Source organism: Symphalangus syndactylus, chromosome 3 (assembly GCF_028878055.3).
Source record: "Symphalangus syndactylus isolate Jambi chromosome 3, NHGRI_mSymSyn1-v2.1_pri, whole genome shotgun sequence".
Classification (NCBI taxonomy): domain Eukaryota; kingdom Metazoa; phylum Chordata; class Mammalia; order Primates; family Hylobatidae; genus Symphalangus; species Symphalangus syndactylus.
In genome coordinates, this window is record NC_072425.2 from 52,136,830 (window position 1) to 52,161,549 (window position 24,720).

At 40.7% G+C, this 24,720-nt stretch overlaps 2 protein-coding genes across 7 annotated transcripts in view; one reads left to right on the forward strand and one right to left on the reverse strand.

The window, feature by feature from the left end:
- CENPP (centromere protein P) overlaps positions 1 to 24,720 on the reverse strand; it is a 289,893-nt gene that overhangs the window by 80,477 nt on the left and 184,696 nt on the right. Inside the window, exon 6 of one of the 3 annotated variants that reach the window (XM_063636262.1) lies at positions 20,677 to 20,989. The exons of the other annotated variants lie outside the window; for them this stretch is intronic. Coding sequence (XP_063492332.1) covers positions 20,708 to 20,989 — 282 coding nt within the window. The 3' untranslated portion in view covers positions 20,677 to 20,707. Of the gene's footprint in view, positions 1 to 20,676; positions 20,990 to 24,720 lie in introns of those variants that run through there. 3 annotated transcript variants of the gene reach the window in all.
- The window catches only part of ECM2 (extracellular matrix protein 2), a 46,095-nt gene that overhangs the window by 13,932 nt on the left and 7,443 nt on the right, over positions 1 to 24,720 (forward strand). For 2 of the 4 annotated variants that reach the window (XM_063636248.1, XM_055271942.2), the window contains exons 2-9: positions 665 to 983; positions 5,621 to 5,809; positions 8,314 to 8,889; positions 11,397 to 11,512; positions 13,500 to 13,635; positions 18,127 to 18,284; positions 21,162 to 21,301; positions 22,754 to 23,080. In XM_063636248.1, coding sequence (XP_063492318.1) covers positions 692 to 983; positions 5,621 to 5,809; positions 8,314 to 8,889; positions 11,397 to 11,512; positions 13,500 to 13,635; positions 18,127 to 18,284; positions 21,162 to 21,301; positions 22,754 to 23,080 — 1,934 coding nt within the window. In that variant the 5' untranslated portion in view covers positions 665 to 691. The remainder of the gene's footprint in view (positions 1 to 664; positions 984 to 5,620; positions 5,810 to 8,313; positions 8,890 to 11,396; positions 11,513 to 13,499; positions 13,636 to 18,126; positions 18,285 to 21,161; positions 21,302 to 22,753; positions 23,081 to 24,720) is intronic. The other 2 variants (XM_063636250.1, XM_063636249.1) reach the window with 1 other exon arrangement.

A 24,720-nucleotide genomic window follows, 5' to 3' on the forward strand; every position in this document is an offset into this window, starting at 1 on the left:
CAGAACTCTGGGCCTTGTGCAGCCTCCATTTTGCAACTGGCCCCCCGGCTCCCATCTTTATGAACTCTTAACCTGTCTCTTCTCTTCCTTTGTCGCCACTGGGCTTTGGGTACCCTACGGGTGGTGTTGAGGCTGGTCCCCAACATATTGTCTGTGGCTGCTTTCATGCTACAATGACAGAGCTGAATAGTTATGACAGAGAAGGTGTAGCCTATGATGCCTCAAATATTTACTATCCGGCCCTTTATAGAAAAAGGTTTCTAATTCCTGGTCTAAAGATAAAGGTAAGATACAAAAAAGTTCTGGCCAGGCATGGTGACTCATGCTGTAATCCCAGCACTTTGGGAGGCCAATGCAGGAGGACTGCTTGAGCCCAGGAGTTCAAGGCTGCAGTGAGTCATGACTGAACCACTGCACTCCAGCCTGGGCGATGGAGCAAGACCCCGTCTCTATTTAAAAAAAAAAAAAAAAAAAAAAAGTTTTTTGATTCTGATAGAAGAATTCCAAATTATGATTTGGCAATAATACTATAGCATATAGTCCATATATCATAAGTGTAATTTCTCAAAGACTTGCCTACTGAGGCATACAAGCAAATATATAACCCAATTTTCAGAGGTAAAAATTTAGTCACCACTAACTTTGAAATATTGTTTCATTCTAGAAATTGGCTGGTGGAAAAAAATCAAACATGAAGATTGCAGTTTTGTTTTGTTTTTTTCTGCTTATCATTTTTCAAACTGACTTTGGACAAAATGAAGAAATTCCTAGGAAGCAAAGGAGGAAGATCTACCACAGAAGGTTGAGGAAAAGTTCAACCTCACACAAGCACAGATCAAACAGACAGCTTGGAATTCCACAAACAACAGTTTTTACACCAGTAGCAAGATTCCCTATTGTTAACTTTGATTATAGCATGGAGGAAAAGTTTGAATCCTTTTCAAGTTTCCCTGGAGTAGAATCAAGTTATAATGTGTTACCAGGTAAGAGAACACTATGAAAGAGAGACAGAAGGAGGGAGGAGGGTGAGAGATGGTATGGGGAAAGAGGAGAAAGGGAGAGAGGGAGAACATCTCCATGAAGATAATTTTCTAAAGAAAAATCCAGATTATTATATTACTTTTTGGTTTAATCTACAAACATGCATTTTTAAATAATTAAAAAAATAGGGCCATGTGCGGTGGCTCACACCTGTAATCCCAGCACTTTGGGAGGCCGAGGTGGGCAGATCACACGGTCAGGAGTTTACGACCAGCCTGGCCAACATGTTGAAAAAACTCCATCTCTACTAAAAATACAAAATATTAGCCGGGTATGGTGGTATGTGCCTGTGATCCCAGCTACTCGGGAGGCTGAGGAGGAGAATTGCTCGAACCTGGGAGGTGGAGGTTGCAGTGAGCAGAGATCACACCACTGCACTCCAGCCTGGGCGACAGAGCAAGACTCCATCTCGAGATTAAAAACAAAACAAAACAAAAAAAACCCAAAAAACCCCAAAACAACTTAAGGAACATATTTATAATTATTAGACAAAAATTACTTATCCTACCACTATATTTACAAAATCATAGTTATCATTGTGGTTTCTTTCCAGTATGTTTACTATGCATATATTTTAAATAGTTGTAATCCTAACATAGATAATATACATAAACATTTATAAACTACCTTTCCATTTATAACAATAGATCATCTAGAATACAGAAATAAATTATTCAGATGATTCTGTGAACATATGGCTATTACATATTTTCAACCAAAAATTTTCAACCACAAATAGAATTAAAGCCACTGAATTCATTTTATATAGGTTAAACCACTGACTTTTTAAAGATTTAAAAGACTAAAAATTCTGCCAAAGATTTCAATTAGGCATTTTTAAAAATTAGTATTAAATGGTTTACATTTTTCCAAATTTGGAAGGAAAAAGTGTATTATAGACATATTACCATTAAATAAAACTTTCAAAAGAATAACAGAAAATATCACCATATAATGTTCTGTGGCCAGTATTTCATATATTGTCTCAATACAGCCAAATGCTTCTTCATTAATTATTTCCATGAATTTAACAGAAATAATATACAATTATCCTGAAAATAGGCAATTTAGGCCACACTTACAACATGATTGGGAAAAGAAAGGAAGAGAAATCAACTTAAAAAAATTGTAATAATAATGTACTCATAACTGCTAAAGAATGATGAGGTCAATTTTTTTAAAGTGGAAAGATAGCTAAGCTATAATAATGGAAAACGAAAAGGCTGAAAAAGAAGTATTCATAATGTGATCGCAAACTTGTTTACAAAAATGTTTTTATATGTACTAAATGGTGGTATGCATAAAAATACAGAAGATATATACTATTTCCAAATTGTCCGAAAATATTTTCCAGTGATCTTACAGTACTTTTTAATTGTATCCTCACACATAACACAAAATTTACCATTTCATCCATTTTAAAGTGTACAATTCAATAGCATTTAGTACATTCACAATATTGTGCAACCATCACCACTATCTTGTTTCTGCACATTTTCGTCCCACCAAAAGGAAACTCTGTAACTAAACTCCTCATTTCTCCCCACTCCCAGCCCTTGGCAACCACTAATCTGTTCTGTCTCTATGAATTTGCCTATTCTGGAAATTTCATGTAAATGGAATCACATAATATGTGGCCTTGTGTATCTGACATCTTTACTTAATATAATGTTTTTAAAGTTCATCTGTGATTAGCCTGTATCAGAACTTCATTCCTTTTTATGGCTGAATAATATTCCATTGTACGGCTATACCATATTTGTTTATCCATATTGTTTACCAGTTGATGAACATCTGGGCTATTTCCAGCTTTTGGCTATCATGAATAACACAGCTATGAACATTATTCTTTTGGGCATATACTTAGGAGGGGAACTGTTCGGCCATTTGGTAATTCTATATTTAATTTATTGATGAACTGCCAAATGTTTTCCAAAGTGGCTATGCTGTTATATACCCACCAGCAATGGAAGAGGACTCCAGTTTCTCTACATTCCTGCCAACAATTGTTATTTATTTTTAATTATAGCTGTCCTTGTATGAAGTGGTATCTCATTGTGCTTTTGATTTGCATTTCCCTAACAACTAATGATGTTAAGCATATTTTTAGGTGCATGTTGTCTATCTGCATATCTTCCTTGGAGAAATATCTATTCAACCTCTATGCCTATTTCTTTCTTCTTTTAAGAGATGGGGTCTTGCTCTGCTGCCCAGGCTGGAATACAGTGGTACAATCATAGCTCACTGCAGTCTTGAACTTCTGGGCTTCAGTGATGCTCTGCCTCAGCCTCCCAAGTAGCTGGGACTACAAGAATGCAACTTTTTAACTTTTTTTGTAGAGACAGCATCCCATTATGTTGTCCAGGCCAGTCTCAAATTCCTGGCCCCAAGAAATCTTCCCTCCTTGGCCTCCCAAAGTGCTGGAATTACAGGCGAGAGCCACTGTATTGGGCAAGTTTTGCCCATTTTTTAATTGCATTGCCTTTCTGTAGTTGAGTTGTAAGAGTTCTTTATGAATATTCTGGATATCAGGACCTTATCAGATATATGATTTCACATATTCTCTCCCATTGTGTACACCATCCTTTCACTTTCGTAACAATGTCCTTTGATGCACCAAATTTTTAATTTTGATAAAGTCTAATTAATCTTTTTCTTTAGGTGTCATATCTAAGAATCCACTGCCAAATATAAACTCATAAGGATTTTCCCCTATGGATTTTTCTAAGAGTGTTGTAGCCTTAGCTCTTATATTTAGACCAAAGGTCTAAATATAAGATATATTAGGTCTTTGATCCATTCTGAGCTAATGTTTGTATTTGGTGAAAGTTAGGAATTCAGCTTCATTCTCTTACTGGTGTTGTCCCAGCACCAGTTGTTGAAGATTGTTCTTTCCTCCACTGAATGGTCTTGACGCCCTTCTTGAAGATCAATTGTTCATAGATGTATGTCTGACTTTCAATGTCCCATTGGCCTATACGTCTATCCTTATATTACTATCACACTGCCAAAAGCTGATTATCGAATCTTTATAGTGAGCTTTTTGAAATCTGGAAGTGTGAGATCTCCAACTTTGTTCTTTTTTCTCAAGATTGCTTTGGTTATTTGGGATCCCCTATAGTTCCACATGAATTTAAGGATCAGCTTTTCCATTTCTGCAAAAAAAAGGCCATGGAAATCTTCATAGGGTGTAGTGCTTTTGATAACCTGGAAGAAACTCATCTGTGTATTTTTGTTCAGAGGAGGAATTGGGTAGGTGGGATTAGCCTATTGCTAATCCCACCTACCAAATGAGAGATGGGTAGGGCCTGAATTGGGCTGAGTTAGTGGTCGGGGAAAGGAGGGGACTAATGTGAGAGGCTCATTTGGGGGTGGAACTTGGGGCAGTGGCTCAGATGGAGGAAAGTTATCTGGAATGACACCAGGGTTGGAAGAAAAACATCCCCTCTAATATTCTCCTCAGCTTTCTAATGGCCTGCTTAGCTGATACACTTATCCACATATCTACAATCTTGTATGTAGGGAAATGAATATATGCACCGCATCATGCACTTTATTTATTTATTTAGAGACAGTCTTGCTCTGTCGCCCAGGCTGGAGTGCAGTGGAACGATCTTGGCTCACTGCAACCTCCACCTCCTGGGTTCAAGCGATTCTCATGCCTCAGCTTTCTGAGTAGCTGGGACTTCAGGCATGTGCCACCGCACTCGGCTAATTTTTGTATTTTTAGAGGAGATGGGGTTTCATCATGTTGCCCAGGCTGGTCTCAAACTCTTGGTCTCAAGTTACCTCAGCCTCCCAAAGTGCTGGGATTACAGGCATAAGCCACCGTGCCCAGACAGTATTATACACTTTAAAAGGGTGAATATTACAGTATGTGAATCATATTTCAATAGCATAATAAACCATAAAAGAGATAGCTCAGTGTCTCATTGAGAAGCATCATGGAAGCATGCTATCTGGTTTCACCTATTCCCATATGCACATCAAGGGTGGGCTGTGAGCTCATCATTAGTGCTAGCTTAGCTCTCTGGTCACATGATGGAACTGGATTGGCTGGCGGCTTGGGAAGTCTGGTGTGGCCATACAATTTGCTTTGGTCAGTATAATTAGACACTTTTAGAGCTCATGTGTGATTTGTAACCTCACATTCTCACTACTGCAGTGATCAGGACAGCCTGCTTATAGATGAATCCTGAGTGAATATGATGAGCTGAGCCCCTGTGTCCCCACATTAAACACAAAGTATAAATGAAAAATAATTGAGATTTGGGGATTGTTTGTTGATGTTGTATAATTTAATCTATCCTGATGGATACAAAATGGAAGCACAGTTCGGCCCCAAGTTACCATGAGGAGTTCACTCTTAGAGCCTACGTGAAAGGGCTGAGAGAAGAGCTTGTGAAAAGCATTTCAGCATTTCTTATGTCTATACGACATTTTTACCCTATACATGAATGCACATAGAATTCTATTCTTGTGTGGTTAGAGCAGTTTGACTTCACATTGTGTTTACTTCCATTCACAGTTGCTGATAATCACATAAGAAATTTAAATTTGTGCTTTTGTTTTTTTCTAGGAAAGAAGGGACACTGTTTGGTAAAGGGCATAACCATGTACAACAAAGCTGTGTGGTCGCCTGAGCCCTGCACTACCTGCCTCTGCTCAGACGGAAGAGTGCTTTGTGATAAAACCATGTGCCATCCCCAGAGGTGCCCCCAAACAGTTATACCTGAAGGGGAATGCTGCCCGGTCTGCTCAGCTACTGGTACAGAGATTTAGCTAAGCAAAATATCAGTGTGTGATTAATCTTTAACTTCCATTTTTTTGTTGTTACTAATTTTAGATTAAAATTGCAATACATTAGTCATCTGAGTACTTAAAATATTGGCAAAATGCTGATTAACATAGAAAATATCTGGAAAACTGTGTGGTAGGGGATATAAATAACAGACTGTGGCTTTATAGTTCTAGCTCTATCAGATTCAGTAAACTTGGATGAGATTACATTCCAGTAAACTTGGATGAGATTACATTCCACATTTGACTCTCAGCTTTAGAGATCTGGTAACAGAATTTCTACAACTAACAGATCCTGAATTCTTATTGAGTTAAGGGCTCTGCTTTGGTCTATATGTGCATTATCCCACTTAATCCAACGCAAACGTGGCTTTATCACCTTGAAGCCAGGGTAAACAAAGGAAGAGTGATTTGCATCTAAAGAGAACAAAGCCCCAACCCTCTGGCTATACCCAACCACTCAAAGGCAGCACAGGAACCCACATCACTGCTCGGATAATCCCAGGAAAATGCAGAAGTGTAGCCTGAAGCATGATTTTCTCATGTGGCACTTCTGTGTGCAGGAGATCACAGCGGGGGTTTTGTTGGCTGCTCATGGACCCCTTCTCCAATGAGGCTCATACCTGACTGAATGAAGGACCCTTGGGAGGGAGGCCCAGTCTCCTCTGAGAAAAGCCTAACCAACACGTTATGAAAATAAGCAAATAAATACTTGTTAAATAATTGGCTGGGAAGGGATAGGGACTTGTCTATAACCAAGGTAGATTGCTCCCATACACACAGATGATCACAGGGTAGGTGTCCACAAAAGTCTCCTTGCCAGGAAAAATTTTTGACTATTTAGAAATTGTATTTTGCTATATACTACCAAATATTTCACTAATGTTTAAAAAGAGTTAGGAAAAAAGTGTTCAATGAAATGGATTCCTTGGAGTGAAATAAATACAAGGTTTACAAAGTAAGAGTCACAAATTCTCAAGAAATTTTTTCAGAAGACTTGGAGTATTCTTGAAATGTAGTTATTTTGGAAAAATAAACTTGGATATACAGGAAGGATTTTAAATGTTTCAATATGATAGCTTTAGTTTCCTTTTACTAACTTTTTCCTATTCTTCTTCTGCATGTTTTGCTAGAGATGTGAAAAAATAATTCACAGACTTTATAATACATACTGAATTGATATCTCAAGTAATTTCTCCAAATAATTATATTTCCTGAGTTATTTTCGGGAGTAGTTTATATATAGTGTTAAATAAAGGTAGGCAGATGATTAAGTAAATTTTTAAATCTTGATGGAAGAAAATGTATGCACTCTGGCTGGACACGGTAGGTCACACCTGTAATCCCAGCACTTTGGGAGGCTGAGGCGGGAGGATCACAAGGTCAGGTGTTCGAGACCAGCCTGGTCAACACGGTGAAACCCCATCTCTACTAAAAATAGAAAAATTAGCCTGGCATGGTGGCAGGGTGCCTGTAATCCCAGCTACTTGGGAGGCTGAGGCAGAAGAATCGCTTGAACCAAGGAGGCGGAGGGTGCAGTGAGCCGAGATCATGCCACTGCATTCCAGCCTGGGCGACAGAGCAAGACTCCGTCTCGGGGGGGAAAAAAAATTATGCACTGTGAAATCAGTTCTTCCTAGAACTGTTTACCCAGAGAGTGAATTTGAATCTAGTCTTTGTCTTGTCTTCCCCACTTTCTGCAAAGATTTTACAGCTAAATATAAATGTAGATTAACTGTCTACTATCATTTATTCTACTCCCACCATCCTGGAAGTATAAACAGCACTCCTGTGCATATGTCTAAGTTAAAGCAACATCACTTAAGTCCAGAATGTCATTTGTAAGTCTCAGGTAGTAAAGATGATTTAAGTATCGAGTCTTGGAGAGAGAAGGCAGAAAACTTTCTCTCTATAATTCTGAATTTCAGAGGATGACATTATGATGCCATGGACAAAAATAACGACAAATCTATAAACAAAAGTTGGGTTCACTGCTATAAGCAAGTAAAATATACACCTGTTTCACTTTTTTAATGTCTGGTAAACAGTCTGCAAATTCTCACATTAGCAATAGCTCCAGTGAACAGAACAGTATCTATTATAAAGGTATCACATCTGATTATAACACAATCTCACAACAGGATTGCTTACCATTTTGCCTCATGTGGCAATATTATTCCCTCCTTAGTCACCAGATAGCATATGTTAGCAAAAATAAGCATTAAGTTATTTAATATAAAAATTAGTATTAAGGCCCACAGGTGAATAAAATGTCTGTAACAGATCTTACAAAATAGAAATAAAGTGACTATTAAAACTTTTTAAGCAAAAATTTCAAGGTGCATTTCATCTTTAAGTTGCACTCAAATACTTGGAGGGAATAATATTTACTAACCTCATTTTCATTATGATTTTTTCTTTTATTAATATCATCAACTTATCTCTGCTACCTCATCCTTGCGTGGTCATTAGTCTCCTATTCTCTACTCAGTGGTATAGCATTAAATGATAGAAATGAATTTTCTGGTGATTCTTCAGAACAAAGAGAACCTACCAATTTACTTCATAAGCAACTGCCACCTCCTCAGGTGGGAATGGACCAAATATTAAGAAAAGAAGCACTTCAATCTGAGGAGGATGAAGAAGTGAAAGAAGAAGATACGGAGCAAAAGAGAGAGACCCCTGAATCTAGAAATCAGGGGCAACTTTACAGTGAGGGGGACAGCAGAGGAGCAGACAGAAAGCAGAGGCCTGGAGAGGAGAGGAGGCTGGCACACCAGCAACAACGCCAAGGAAGGGAGGAGGAGGATGAGGATGAGGAGGAGGAGGGTGAGGAGGGTGAGGAGGATGAGGAGGACGAGGAGGACCCGGTAAGAGGAGATATGTTCCGAATGCCCTCTCGATCCCCGCTTCCTGCTCCTCCCAGAGGCACACTGCGCCTGCCAAGCGGGTGCTCTCTGTCCTACAGGACCATCAGCTGCATCAACGCCATGCTTACCCAGATACCACCGCTGACAGCACCACAGATAACAAGTCTGGAGCTCACTGGTAAGAGATGTTGACTTCTGCTTTATTTTGTGCTTTAAAAGTAAATGACTCTTAGCAGCTGGGCACAGTGGCTCACGCCTGTAATATCAGCACTTTGAGAGGCTGAGGTGGCCAGATCACCTGAGGTCAGGGGTTTGAGACCAGCCTGGACAATATGGTGAAACCCCATCTCTACCAAAAATACAAAAATTAGGTGGACGTGGTGGGGCACACCTATAATTCCAGCTACTCAGAAGGCTGAAGCAGGAGAATCGTTTGAATCCAGGAGGCGGAGGTTGCAGTGAGCTGAGATTAAGCCACTGTTTTCTAGCTGGAGCACTTGAGCGAGACTCTATCTCAAAGAAAAAAAAAAAGTAAATGACTCTTAGCCACGTGCAGTTGTATACACTTGTAGTCCCAGCTACTCAGGAGGCTGAGGTGGGGGAATGGCTTCAGCCTAGTTTGAGACCAGTCTAGGCAACAGAGAGAGATCCTGTCTCTTAAAAAAAAAAAAAAAAAAAAAAAAAAAAAAAAAAAAAGTGAACGATTCTCATTGGTCTATGAAGATTGTATTTTAATTTCATCCTAAAAATTGACTTTAGGATGAAATTAGAATAGACTAATTTCATAATCTTCAAATATATAAACTTTGCAGAAGAGATAGCTCTTTACTGCAGAATAGCAGTTAGGTATAAAGCAAACTCCTCCAAATCAAATGATGATTTCCTACTGATGTTTCTTAAAAATCAGCTTTAATGAAGTATAATTTATATGTAGTAAAACTTATTTTTAGTATATAGTTCTGAGTTTTGACAAACACACAGTCACGTAACCACCACCAAAACTGAGCTATAGGACATTCTATCACTCCCCAAAATTCCTTGTTTCCCCCTCCACCAGTCACTGGCCATCACAGAACACTGATCTGTTTTCTGTCTCTACAGTCTTGCCTTTTCCAGAGTGCCACATAAATGGAATCATACAATACATAGCCCTTTCAGTCTGGCTTCTAATGTTTTTGAAAGCCACCCATTTTGTTTTGTGTATCAGTAGTTCATTCCTCTCTTCTGCCAAGTAGTGTTCCATTATGTGGATGGGGCAAGGTTTCATCTGAGTTGTTTCCAGTTTCGGGTGATTATGTATAAAGTTGCTACAAACAACCACGTACAGATGTTTGTGTGGACCTAAGTGTTCATTTCTCTAGGGCAATGCCCAGGAGTGGGACTGCGGATACGGTAAATACATGTTTAAGTTTATAAGAAAATGCCCGACAGTTCTCTAAGGTGGCTGTTCCTTTCCCACCTGCGTGCTGGGGAGCTCCTGCCTCTCTGCAGCCTGCCAGCACTTGGTACTGTCAGTTGTTTTTTCCCCCATTTTTGACATTCTAGTGGGAATGTGGTCATCTAGACCTTTTTCCCATGTTTCCATAGGACCACTAGGGAGGGCTCTGAGTGGAAGAACAGCAGGACCAGGTGTGAGAGGCTGGCTGGTGGGGACACTTTGGGTGCTGGGAGCAGCAGGAGCATTCATCTGGGTAATGAGGCCCCCATACCAGGGGTGGCCCTGGAGATGCTGGGGTGAGGAGAGCTGAAAAGGTTAACACATTTGTGCAGGGATGGCCATCTGTGACAGCGCACTGCCAGTGTCAAACATAATAGAAGCTTCCATGGCCTCTCTGACAAAGGATTTCATCCTACTTTCATATCATCACCTAAGGAACTCCTCTCATGCTCAGCAAAGTCCCTTCCTCCTGTGGCCTGTACATCAGGTATGCTCTGCCCTAAGAAAACCAAATTTGTGAAAGTCTAAAGTCTTGGAAAAGATAAATGACCCACACTGAGCTATACTGTTATGGTTTTATAAGAAGGTCACCACGTGACTTTTATGGTATGTACTACTGGTATGCTCACTTTCTGGGTTTAAAAATCGACTACTGAACTTAACTAAATGTTAAAACAAAAACCCATAAAATTAAAGCATACAGGAACCTTTGCAGATTGAAGCCATAGAGGCATAACATTAGATCTGAGAGAGTCTGGGAGATGATCTCCCCAAGCTTCTTATGCAGAGATGGAGACAGGCTCAGAGGAGGTGAGTGATTTGCATGAGCATTCATGGACAAAAACAGAGGCATGTTTCTAGTCCAAGAAAATGGCTATGGGAAAATATGAAGAATAAAAATCAGTTTCTGTGTAACCTTCCACACCTTTCTTGTAAATGTACAATGTTACCAGTACTCTCCAGCAAACCACATTCTGGCTCTGTTAAGCATCTTCATCTAAACCATGATATACTTACAGCTTGAAGAATCCTTAGAAAGAAAATGTCAACTATGTTAAACCATTTATTTCCAGCCTGTTACTTTTCTGAACATGCTTTGGTTGTATAATATATATTCTGTCCTTGTTCTGAGTATTGCTTTCTCCTCCAGACAAAGCTCTCTTGATATCTATGCACACATGCCCATACATGTGTGTACATGTATGTATATGCACACATGCCTAAAACATAACCGCTGTGTGTCCTAGGCAATTCCATCGCCTCCATCCCAGATGAAGCATTTAATGGATTACCAAACTTGGAAAGGCTTGATCTGAGCAAAAATAATATCACTTCTTCAGGCATAGGTCCAAAAGCATTCAAGGTAAATACATGCTCTGATTTGTCTATCTGGACGAATGGCTTCACTATGACTTGCATTGGTTGGAGATGGGGAAGGGAGGAAAAGGAAAATGCTTCTAATTGGTAGTCTTCTTCTAAGAAAGTTTCCTCTCTGATGTCCCTAAATTGCATTCAAGTTTTCTCTTGAATATAGTTTACTATTTTACATACTTTCAGCTTTGCCATAAGGACACCAACAATAGCATCAGTGACAAAAGTAATGATTTTAATTTATGGAGTAGTTTCTCCCCAGGTAACTGAAAACATGCTAAAATCTGGTCTCTTAGCATATGAAGTATTTTCTGGAAATAAATTGAGCCTATCTGGAACCTCTATTAACATTTTTCAGGCCAGCAAGACACTGCTTCCTTTTTTTGTGTGTGCAATGAACAAAACCTGATGGAGGACACTTTGGCAGAAGGGGGTTCTGGAAAAACAAATAGGCTCAGATAAAAATTAGGGATAGCTTGGGAAAGAAGAGGGAAAGAGAGAGAACAGGAAACAGCATAGAATAAAGCTTTGAAAGATACAGATTGGACTAATTATATATTAAAAAAAAAAAAAAAAAAAAAACAGGCCGGGCACAGTGGCTCACGCCTGTGATCCCAGCACTTTGGAAGGCCAAGATGGGCGGATCACGAGGTCAGGAGTTTGAGACCAGCCTGGCCAACATGGTGAAACCCTGTCTCTATTAAAAATACAAAAAATTAGCTAAGCGTGGTGGCACGCGCCTATAGTTCCAGCTACTCGGGAGGCTGAGGCAGGAGAATCGCTTGAATTTGGGAGGCGGAGGTTGCAGTGAGCCAAGATCGTGCCATTGCACTCCAGCCTGGGCAACAGAGGAAGACCCTGTCTCAAAAAACAAAAAGGAGAAAAGAAGAGATAATTCAAGGAATTTCAGAGCCAAGAGAGAAGGGGTTTATGTTTGTAAACAAAAACTCATAAATGTGTGTGTTTGAAAAGCCAAAAATAAAGCACACTATATTCCACTAAGTGAAACTGTTACTCCCTTGGGCAGTCTTCCAGGTCTTCCACCCACTCTTCAGACAAATCACTGGCCTCTTCTATTCTTAGTTCCTGTTTCTTTTCTGGAGTCTAGGCTGGCAGTTAAGAGGGTTCTACACTCACATCCTAGATGTACTTCATGCTATCCATCCTTCTCCTAGAAAATGGCTAGCATTAGGGGGTCCTTTTCCTATTTGACCAAGAGAAAAACACTGTAAGAGATTACCTCCTTTTCTTGCTTTGGAATTCTATGTCCCATTCCAAAACTGTTGAAATTTGAATATGATCACTGGAGAAGTGAATCATTCCATAGGACTTTACTAAAACCTACCCAACCACAGTTCCCCACTTGTGGTGGTACAGGCTAGGCTTGACCAATGAACACACAATACAAATGTGAAAAAGACACTTTTCCAGACAGTCAACTGGATGCCATATTGGAATAGCTTGTGATATCTGTAGTCCTTGGTTTTGAAAAATTTCCACAGTAATTAGTGTTATTTTATGACCTTTCTGGAGTAGATAAAAAACTGAGGTTTACAAGTATGTTTAAAGGATTGATTGTTATCTTAATTGTTAGCATCCATGACAGCTTCAGATTACTGCATGATTTCATAAAATTTCTGTCTATTGCTGTAAAGGTGGAAACCTAAGATCTAGCAAGAATGACCAATCCAGTAGTTATGGCAGCTTTCTCTCACTTTCTAAAGCTGCAATATAAACGTGGTGAGTAAGCTACAAAATAATCAAATGTAGTCTGTTGAAAATCCCTGAGAATCAATGCTATTACCAGGATCAATATCAACCTGGCAGGGGGAATATGGGGTTTGCTGTGTGGCCTGGACATTACTGTCTAAGCCTAAGGAAGGATAGGTTTGTGAGACTTTTAGTCACGACCATTATGTGAAATGTGACTGCACAGCTGTGACTAGATAAAAAAGTAACTTTGAGATTTGCTTTTTAAGCTTCTGAAGAAGTTAATGCGTTTGAATATGGATGGAAATAATTTGATACAGATTCCTTCACAATTGCCATCTACATTAGAAGAACTTAAAATCAATGAGAACAATCTTCAGGCTATTGATGAAGAAAGTTTATCAGGTATTTAATATTTGTTTTTCAATGATATGCTTCCTTATAATCTCTCTTATATAGTCTTGTAGAAATTTTATTTACAGTATTGCCAAATGAATAAATAGTAAATATTTTTAGGTCACTTAACCATTTGAGTTGATAAAACTTCTTTTAACTATTGACTGGTAAAACGTAAAATGAATTTTAAACTGCCTATTATCTTTGTACCCTACCCATGAATAACATTGTTTCTCAACGATTCCAGGTTCTTATTATTCACAAGACAATAAATTTACTACAAATCCAAAATATGTGAAGAATTACACTAAATATTCCCCGCACTGCCGTGTGTTTTGTGTTATGGATCGACAATTTTGTCGGTTCTTCGTAGCGACTAACCAGTGCCATGGTTTGTTGATTGGATCTCCTTTATCACTCTGATGGTCAACAGACCCCACCCACAACTCTTGCTGCCTCCATACACCTTGCTATTTTAATTTATCATGTGCTGGAACCTAGTGGGAATTATGCATGAAATATGAATAAACAGGCACTGCATATGCAGCTGAGATGCTGTCCTACAAAGAAAGCACATGCTCTTCATGGTATTAACTTTGACTCTGGCAATTTTCTGCCTGAGAGGGCTTGGGCTGGAACTTCTGTACTCGTATGTCACTGAAGTCCTGCTAACTCCACACCCCACAGCATGTGGATGCGAGGCTCCCACCGTGACCTAGCTTTCTGACAGCCTTTAGTGAGCATGCCCCATGTTCTGTGCACTCGACATTGCTGGAACTGGCCCCTCTTCTGCTTGTTTCTGGACTGTGCTAGACAGCTGAAGTTGTCATATTGTGACTCTATATAGAAGAGGCTTTATCACATTTTACTTTTCATGAATTCTAGCTAATGCCTTTGATTATATTGTGTACTTTTTTGAGACAAGGACTGCCTACCTTTTCTTTTTATCTTCCTAATAGTCTAGTATAGCTCTTGAGGTACAGTGCTCAACACTGTCTGTTTACTTGCTTTGAAACATATTTATTATGTTATTTATTAAACAAAGCCTTTAAAGGAATAAAACAGTTCAATTATTTCCTGTAACTCCCAAAAAACTTCTCAGGAACAAAACACTTCTGGTATTAAGAAAAGAACAATAATAATGAGAATTGCCAAATCTGAGGATTAGTTATGAAAATACTCAATTTCCAGACGGATTTCAGGACACACAGAAAAACATTAATAAACACAAATTTCGATGCAGACTGCCAAATGGGAAAGACATTAGAAATTCAGTTTCTAACTGCTGAAGACCAAAGGGTGTCAGCAATTTAGAAGAACTGTACTAACAGGCTGTATATGAACTATATGTCAGTCACACTTTTAGTTGGGTTATCAAAACGAGATGTTATAAAACATGCACTCCTGATTGTGAAGGTGCTTTCACACACCCCTGGAACTGCCTTCCAGAGTACTCTTCTCCTCCCTCACTCACAAATGCTTCTAGATTCCCAGAGTGTTGACAGGAAGCCAGGGTGAATGGGCTGCCTGCCTGCCTTTCTTAGCCCACCTTTCTCCACAGTCCGAGCACCCGAGGAGCCTTGGCCCCATGCCGGCAGTGCTTTCTGTCCTCCGGCTCAGATACCCCTGCTGCACTCCCTAGGTGGGCTCAGTTCTAAGAGCTACTGCAGTACCGGCCCCTCGGGGGCTGGGCTCCCCCTGGCTGGGAGTCCTGATGCTGTGGAGGTCAGGCTGGCTGCCAGGAGTGCTGTGAGGCCACCCTGCTTCTGTGTGGAAGCAGGTGGCCCACTGCTCTCCCGTCATCTCTCTTGGGGCGGCTCCTCACTCATGACCTTTCAGATTATAGCTCCAGAGAGGGGGAAGGAGGGCACTCCAGGGAGAGAAAACAGCACAAAGGTGCAAATAAATGAGACAATTTGGGATACTGTGGGAGCTGCAAGCAGGCACGGTGAAGGTGAAGGAAAGGCAACGAGCAGCACAAGGGGCTGCACACACCTTGCTGAAGGGCAGGGAATTCATCTGCAGCAGGAGCAGAGTCCACCTGAGATGTGCACATGTGTTATGGAGAAAGGGAAGGACTTACAATTGAGAGAGAGGTGTGAAAGGTAGAGGGAGGGACAGCGGAGGAAACCCAGGCATGCTTTAAAACCATTTTTGTTGTCACTAATGACTGAAACAACCAAACCAGGAGCCCTGGAGGCTGCTCCAGTGGGTGATCATATGATGCTGCCTGCCAGGAACAGCAAGGCACCTGCCATGTCCACAGCCTGTCATGGTACCACCCACCATGGAAGACTTCCTGTTTCCTGTCCATGAATCCTTTCAACATCTACCTCAAGTCTCACCTACAAGAAACGTTCTCTAGCTCTATCCTATTTCCAGTTACCTCCTATTTCCTATATATACCAGAGAATAATTGCAAAAGAAAACACAGTGTCCTGAATTTGCACTGTTTCTCTCTTTTTCTCTTAGTCATGTAATGGCCATTAGTTCATTTCTGTTATCTATTTTTCAATGAAAAACTTCCACTGCATTTCAGAACTTCACCTATGTACTAGAGAAAGATGTCAGATTCTCAGTACCTTTAGTTTTGGAAATGAAAGAGAATATGAGGAAATATAACCACTTATCACAATTTACTGGCTGGCCTGGCTACTTCCTGTTGCTCAGCACTTCCATTAATCCTAAGCACCACCACCAGGTTAACCTTTGTAAAATGTGGCCTTTGTCCTGCCATCCCCATCTTGCTGCCTAGAGAATGAGAGCCAGACGTTGTTGTCCAGGGTGCAAAGGCCCTCCCAGAATTAGCTGAGTGTGGTGGCGGGGGCCTGCAATGCCAGCTACTTGGGAGGCTGAGGCAGGAGAATTGCTTGAACCCGGGAGGCAGAGGTTGCAGTGAGCCAAGACCATGCTATTGCACTCCAGCCTGGGTGACAGAGTGAGACTCTGTCTCTAAATAAAATAAAATAAAATAAAATAAAATTTAAAAATGTAAAAAAAGGCCCTCCCAGCGTACTTCTCTCTGAGCACCAACCTTCACTTCACTGTGCACAGCCACTCCAGGGCTAGTCTCCTCTCCCGCTGAGCAAACCCACATGGTCTTTCACCTACATGTGCTCAGCTGGCTATTTCAGCTTGGAAGTTCCTCCTGCTTCTATCTCTTTCTGTCTGTAGGAGCTTGACACTTTCTTTTTTTTTTTTGAGACGGAGTCTTGCTCTGTCCCCCAGGCTGGAGTGCAGTGGTGCGATCTCGGCTCACTGCAAGCTCCGCCTCCCGGGTTCACGCCATTCTCCTGCCTCAGCCTCCCGAGTAGCTGGGACTACAGGCGCCCGCCACCACACTCGGCTAATTTTTTGTATTTTTAGTAGAGACGGGGTTTCACCGTGTTAGCCAGGATGGTCTCGATCTCCTGACCTCGTGATCCGCCTGCCTCGGCCTCCCAAAGTGCTGGGATTACAGGCTTAAGCCACCACGCCCGGCCAGCCTGGCACTTTCATACCACTCACATCTACACTGCTTTTTCTTCTTTTAATCTTCCAGCATTTATTATTTCTATTCCTGATGCAACCATCTTTGCTGTTGCCTAAGAGCAGAACTGAGTCCCACATGGCATGTGGTGCAATGCCCATGAAGGGGGTTGAATAGAAAACATCCCCTAATCTGGGAACTTTGGCCACACCCTGAGCCTCTGACTCAGATGCCTTTGGGTATTATCATTGCTGAGCTGTCCGTTTTGCAGCACGGAACTTCCATTTGACCTGGATCATACCACTCCTGAGACTAGTAGAAACAAAGTAGAAAAAACTTGTTTGTATAAAGGCCTTTCTTGCTAGTTCAATCTGAATGTGTGGAGAATTTTTGATCATAAGTCTTTCAAAGCTTCCATTTGGCTGCGGTCCGTGCCAAGAAGTGAGTAACTATGATGGGAATTCACTGCTCTGGTTTACTTCTCACTCCCTTGTTCAGAGACTGAGGGTGAGCCAGGGAAAGTGTTCTTTTCTGTGTCCTAGAAAAAGAAATCATTCATTGCATTAAACTTCCACCCACCCCATTACCTATTATGCTGCCACTTCATACATCTATGTCTTTGCAATGTTTCCAGTGACTGTCCACAACTTTCTATTCCTTTCCTACCTGAATTCCAAATCCCTGTTCAGCCACTACAATTTCTATGGAAACTCCTCTGCCTCTGTTTCCTATCTTCCTCCCTCTGTTCTCTCGTGCTTCTGTTCCTTACACATATTGTTAGCACCTAGCATTTCAATGATTTTTTTCGGATCTGCCTCACTACTGGACCATGCATTTAGTCCTGGTTGAATTGAGTATCTGGGATGTACAAAGTACTTAGGAAAAGGCTTTATGGGAGGATACAAAGGTTTAAAAAAAACTGTATTTGCCCTCCAAATAAACTGGCCATTTCACATGACATTTCAAAAGGCTACAAAAATTTGCATGGTTTTTCAATTATCCTAATATTCTAATACTTTTATTTTTTATAGACTTAAATCAATTGGTCACCTTAGAATTGGAAGGAAACAATCTCAGTGAAGCCAATGTCAATCCTTTAGCTTTCAAATCTTTGAAGAGCCTAGCCTACTTGCGTCTGGGAAAAAATAAATTTAGAATTATACCGCAGGGTCTTCCTGGTTCTATTGAGGTAACAATATTTTTTTTAGTGTTTTAAATGTATTATATTTGAAATATGGTATACTACAACAAAATATATTTTAAGACTATTGTGATGTAAATTAAACTCTAGTTTCATGCTGTATACATAATTTCCTATAAATTAAGCATTGTTTTTTCTTCAAGCAATACAAAATTCTGAATCGAAATTATAATTACTAGTAGAGACACCTGATAAAGTGAAAAATGGTATTTCTGATAGCTGCTGGGGGAAATAGGAGAAAGGAATTGAGAATTTAAATGAAACCACAACTTCCATGAGGTACTCTGACTCTCAAGACAGTGTAAACTGTCCCAATCCAGAATGTGAGGCTTATCACAGAAGCTCAAACAGGTATTAACCATAACAGAGTGTCCACTCACAAATTCCAGGCAAAATCACAGACACTCTGACCTAACAGTAACTTGCATGGATACAAGTGTTGTACAAAAAAGGTCTCTGACTGTTACAGCAACTCTGTAGCTTACAAGTTTTGACCCAATTCCTACCAAAACTGTCCTGTGACTAACTCCAGGCCCCAAACGCCAGCCTTGCTTCATTATCCTCTAGAGATGCCCCACAGGTCCCCAGATGTGTGGTCTCCTTGCTGCAGGATGTGCTCCTGGGGGTCTTTGGCTGATGAATGTCAACACCTCTCATTTCCTGCATTAAAAACACTGAGGTGGACCGTGCAGTGGCTCACGCCAGTAATCCCAGTACTCTGGGAGGCTGAGGCAGGAAGATGGCTTGAGGCCAGGAGTTTGAGAGTAGCCTGGGCAACATAGTGAGACCCTGTCTCTAAAAAATATATTAAAAAAAAATTAGCCAGGCGTGATGGTGCACACCTGTAGTCGTAGCTGCTCAGGAGGCTGAGGTGGAGGATCACTTGAGCCCAGGAGTTTGAGGCTGCAGTAAGCTAGGATCGTACCACTACACTCCAGCCTGGGCAACACAGAGACTCTGTCTCTACAAACCACACCCCACCCTGCCCGCCAAAAAGAACACTGAGGTCCAGAGAGTCTATACATACTGGCAGACCCTGTGGGAACCCAGGTTTCCTCACTAAGCTCTGTTTCTCCTATGCCACATGATCATCCAGCCAGAAGTTGGGATGGAGCATCCTCCGGCTGCAGCCCCAGCAAGCCAGAAAAGAGGGTCATCTATTGTGATCTTATGTGGCTGTCATGGCTGCCACCCTTCCTCTTCTTCCTATTTCCAGATTAAGCGACGGAGTTATGTAACACTGACATTTATCAGTACCTGGCTTTCCATCAGAATCTCCTGGGTTCTTAAGAAATACAGACTCTTAGACCTATCCCAGACATGCTAAGTCAGATTCTTTGTGGGGCAGGGCCAGAAATTAATAATTAAAAAATTAAAATTTAAATAGATAATGCATACACATGTTAAAACACATACATACACAATGAGGATAATACAAAAGAGCAATGTGCCCCACTCCAAGCCTGAGCTTCCCATACTGGCGTCTCTCTCTCTCTCCAAAGGGATCCACTCCTACCAGTCTGGAAAGCACTGAGCATACAAGCGCGCAAATGCATGGCACACACTACAAATCCTTCTAAAGCCACTGCTGTACACCTGCCTCACTTAACCATGCAGCCTCAAGGCTGTTTCATGTCATTCTTTCCTACAGCTGCAGAGTTTTCAACATATGGACAGGTGTGCCAGGATTTATTTAACTAGTCTCTTACTGATCTAGCTCACCTCCTAAATACATATGCAGGTAAAAGCAAAAAGTTGAAAATTGCTTTATTAATTTCTAACAAATACCAAAATTAACAAAGAGGGAAATTCTCACAGGTGGAATAGAAGGTGACACTAAAGATATATGCCAGTTTTACCTCTGAATTCTAACAAGAGAACAAGGAGAATTTTTATAATGCAGATCCTTTAGTGAAAAACTCCCTCTAATGCCAACTAAACTTAACTTGAAGGCAGCTAGCTATTAAAAACTTATTAACAGTTCTAGAAAACTTCTCCTTGGTTGTAAATTAAGGCTCTTAATTAACTTTAATTAAATTAATTATAACAAAAGCAAATCTAAAAACATGAGCCTAAAATATTATAGACCACATGAAATAGTAGGAAATAGGCAGCCTGGGAGCTGGAGGCTCAGCTAGGACAAGCCCCTCTCAGCATTAGTCACGTAACGACGGGTGAGCCTCCCTGTCTCTCCAGGCCCAACTTAACTCCACTGGTAAGTAGCGATAATAATTTCTGTCTACTTTTCAGAGTTTTTAAGCCCAAATGAGATAATTTATGTGAATAAGTATTATACAGTAGACAGCCTTGTATAATTATTATGGTATGCCATTTCTTGCAACATATTATGGCTAATACATTTTAAATAAAATTCACTTGATTCCATAACCATGACAGTGTGTTTTATTTTACTAATTAGTTATAAAATTTGACAACTTTCCTGTAATTCCAGCACTTTGGGAGGCCGAGGCGGGTAGATCACTTGAGCTTAGGAGTTCGAGACCAGCCTGAGCAACATGGTGAGACCCTGTCTCTACAAAAAATACAAAAATTAGCCAGGCTTGGTGGTGCATACCTGTAGTCTCAGTCACTTGTGGGACTGAGGTGGTAGGGTCACTTGAGCCTGGGAGGTCAAGGCTGCAGTGAGCCGTGTTTGTGCCACTGCACTCCATCCTGTGCGACAAAGTGAGACCCTGTCTCAAAAAAAAAAAGACAACTTAAAAATATGAGCTTACTTGAAAGAGCAGTAAAAGACTCTTTAGATAATACTAATCATAATAGTCTATGTCACTATTTTAGTCTCCATGAAATTGAACATATCAACTAACACAAAGGAAAAATAATAGTCTTTTCTCTTAATTATAGGAATTATACCTAGAAAATAACCAAATTGAAGAAATAACTGAAATTTGTTTCAATCATACCAGAAAGATCAATGTCATTGTACTACGTTATAACAAAATTGAAGAAAATAGGATTGCTCCTTTAGCCTGGATAAATCAAGAGTAAGTACATGCTACAATTTAAATTTTATTGAACTATTTCTTCCTCTCGCTATTATTAAACAGAGTATGAAAACTGGGAATGGGTTAAGTGAGGGAGGTGACGATACTGAAGGGCTCGGAGACAGAATTGTTTCTTAGTGAACCCTTACCCTATCCCCAAAGTGGGCTACTTCATGCAGTTTCCAACCTGTGCATTGCATGACTGGTGTTAGGATTATTGTGGTAACTACTGTTGTTGTCACCATACTGCATACTGGACACCATATCATATGCCAAGTGCTGAGCTAGCAAGAACTGAGCCCCAGCTGTCTGACTTCGAGGTCTGCCCACTAGTGGTCAAATGCCACTTCTAGCTCTGTCTACTTCACAGGTTGTCAGGAGGTTTGAATGAGATAATCCTCTGCACACAGTGAGAAAGAAATCTGCCATACTCCTTCTCCTCATCATTAGGTGGAAGCACCAGGCTCCAGAGCCCAGGCCTGTTCTCCTACACTACACAGCCTTCTATTCTCCAAACTATTTCTTCACCTCAACTCTTACAAAAGAGACTGAAGAATGCTTGGCTTAACAGTGGAGGCCAAAACTAGACTCTGTCTTCCTGGACAAGAATCAGCAGCCTCTGGCTGTAGCTCTCGGTGAAGGAGGAGGGAGTCAGAAGCAAGCCCTGCAGCAAATCCAGCAGACAACTGGGATCTGGGATTGCGTGTCCTGGAACTATGTGTCTAAGTAGCACAGCCTGGGACACGTGTCATTCAGAAGCAGGATGGAGAGGCCAACTGGGCTCAGCAGCATGTGGCACTGAGTCCACTGTGGGCAGAGGAGTCTTCATCAGGTGAAAAGAGGGTGTGGGGCAGAAGCCTTAGGGGACTCAGGTGGGGCTCCTAAAACAAGCCAGTGAGTTCACCACACTTCCCAGATCTTCTAGATGATTAACAGCATTTTCTAGATCCCTCAGGCTCGCCTCAAGTCTCAGGTGTGCCAGGTCACCAAATCAAATGTGGAATGAAAATGTAGGGGAAGGGGAACCAAAACAAGCCAAACAAACCAAACTTCCTTGCTGGAACCAGAGACAACTTTACAGATAGGCATTTAGATGTATGCTGGGATTCGTGGGATTTCATTTTGGATTCAACACATCAACCTTACAAATATTTTAGTCTTTGGGCCTCAGTATTGCCTCTAGGGATATGAGTTTTTCCCTCCTAGTCTTTGATGCTCCTCTTGCATGGACTCACATAGCTGGGAGGCAGTATGGCACACGGGTAAGGACATGCACCTTGGTGCAAGAGACTAGGGCTGGCTGTACCTGGAAAAGTTCCTATTTGGAATCATCACTACAAACTGGGTGCTTATGGGAAAATGGACCAGTATCAAGACTGGCTTTATCAAAATTTAGAGCTGATGATCACCATCCTGATGTCCCTACCCTGTGTACTTTTTTCTTTGCTGCAGAAATCTAGAATCCATTGATCTCTCCTACAACAAGCTCTATCACGTTCCCTCCTATCTACCCAAGTCCTTGCTGCACCTCGTACTCCTTGGGAACCAGATTGAACGGATCCCTGGCTATGTGTTTGGCCACATGGAACCAGGCCTGGAATACTTGTACCTGTCATTTAACAAACTTGCTGATGATGGCATGGACCGCGTCTCTTTCTATGGGGCATATCATTCCCTGAGAGAATTATTTCTGGATCACAATGACTTAAAATCTATACCACCTGGGATACAAGAAATGAAAGCACTACATTTTCTGAGGCTGAACAACAACAAGATACGGTAAATTTTGGCTTTTTCAAGTATCTGTTTAAATTTTGGTTGGCAAAATGTATGATAAAACAACCGTGACATGATATCTGGGATTTACGTTAAGGAAAAAAAAAATGGTGCTAAGGGGCTGGATTAAACAAGATTGGCAAATGTTAGTAATTACTGAAAGTGGATGACAGGTATGTGAGGATTCATTACAAGTTTTTCCTACTTTTGCACGTTTATAAATTTCCATAGTTAAAACGTCTTTTGGCCACGTGCAGTGGCTCACGCCTGTAATTCCAGCACTTTGGGATGCCAAGGCGGGTAGATCACCTGAGTTCAAGAGTTCGAGGCCAGCCTGGACAACACGGTGAAACCTCATTTCTACTAAAAATACAAAAATTAGTAGGGCATGGTGGTGCGTGTCTGTAATGCCAGCTACTTGGGAGGCTGAGGTGGGAGAATTGTTTGAACCTGGGAGGCAGAGGTTGCAGTGAGCCAGGATTGTGCCACTGCACTCCAGCCTGGGTGACAGAGTGAGACTCCATCTCAAAAAAAAAAAAACAACGAAAAATTAACGATTATTATATATAACACTTAGAATTTTAGAGACAGGTTCAAATGAGTCTTCAAAGCAATAGATTATGTTACTACTCCCACCTCCATGTGTAAAAAAATAAAACTAATCTATAGAGCATAAAACCTAAATATATGCTAAAAGTAAAACTGCTTCTATCTAGATTTTTCTGAAGTCAGATTTCTGAATACATTTATTGAGACTCACTTTCTCTACTTTTGGGAATATATTTTTCTGCATGTGTTCAGCTTATATACTGAATCATCACTCCTGCCTAGATGGCATGAGTGTCTTGAGAATTAATCCAGAATATTTTGTTAGTGAGGTCTTTATCGTTGGCAGTGAGGGAGACAATAACCTTGTTGTTCTGTCCCTGAGAATTATGTCTCTTAGTCTTTCCCCTTCTCTAAAAGTCCAAATAAACTAAATGCCTACAAAAACAAAACAAAAACACAGAAAAGTTCGTGTTTTTAAAGGTACTGGAGGAAGAGATGGGGGTTTGGGAGGGCTTTGTAAAATTCAGTTTCAAAATTTGTTGGCAAAAATACTTCACAGGTTGTGCCATATGCTTCATACTGCATTGCATCAGAAGGCGTCTAATGTTTGTCCCACCTTTTGTGATTCTAAAATTGATCAGTGGATTGAGGTGGTCACAGCCTGGTATCTCCTAAGACAAATTTACTCCTCCATCATTGAACCAATGGTTTCACTCACAGATGAATGTTGTTTGAATTCTTATTTCATTAGGGGTAACAAAATGATGAATTTCTATTTTTGCCATGCTTCTCATGCTTATTAGCTGGAATTCCTCTGTAAAAAATTTTTTGCTCATCAACTAGGGCTGCTTTGTCACTTTGAAAGGCAAGAAAAAAGCTCAGTTCTTTCCTTCAAACCACCAGTGGGAGTAAGAAGTTGGAGCCTAAATGTTTTTGCTTTATTTTGTTTTAGGGTTCTCTCTTTTTCTGGTGAATCAATATACACTTAGGCTTTCATGTAAGCAGTTATGTTTCAATCAATTGCAGTCATATGGACAATGGTCGCCATTCAAACTGGCTCTTGTGTCTGCTTACTTGCTTTTGGGCACACGTGG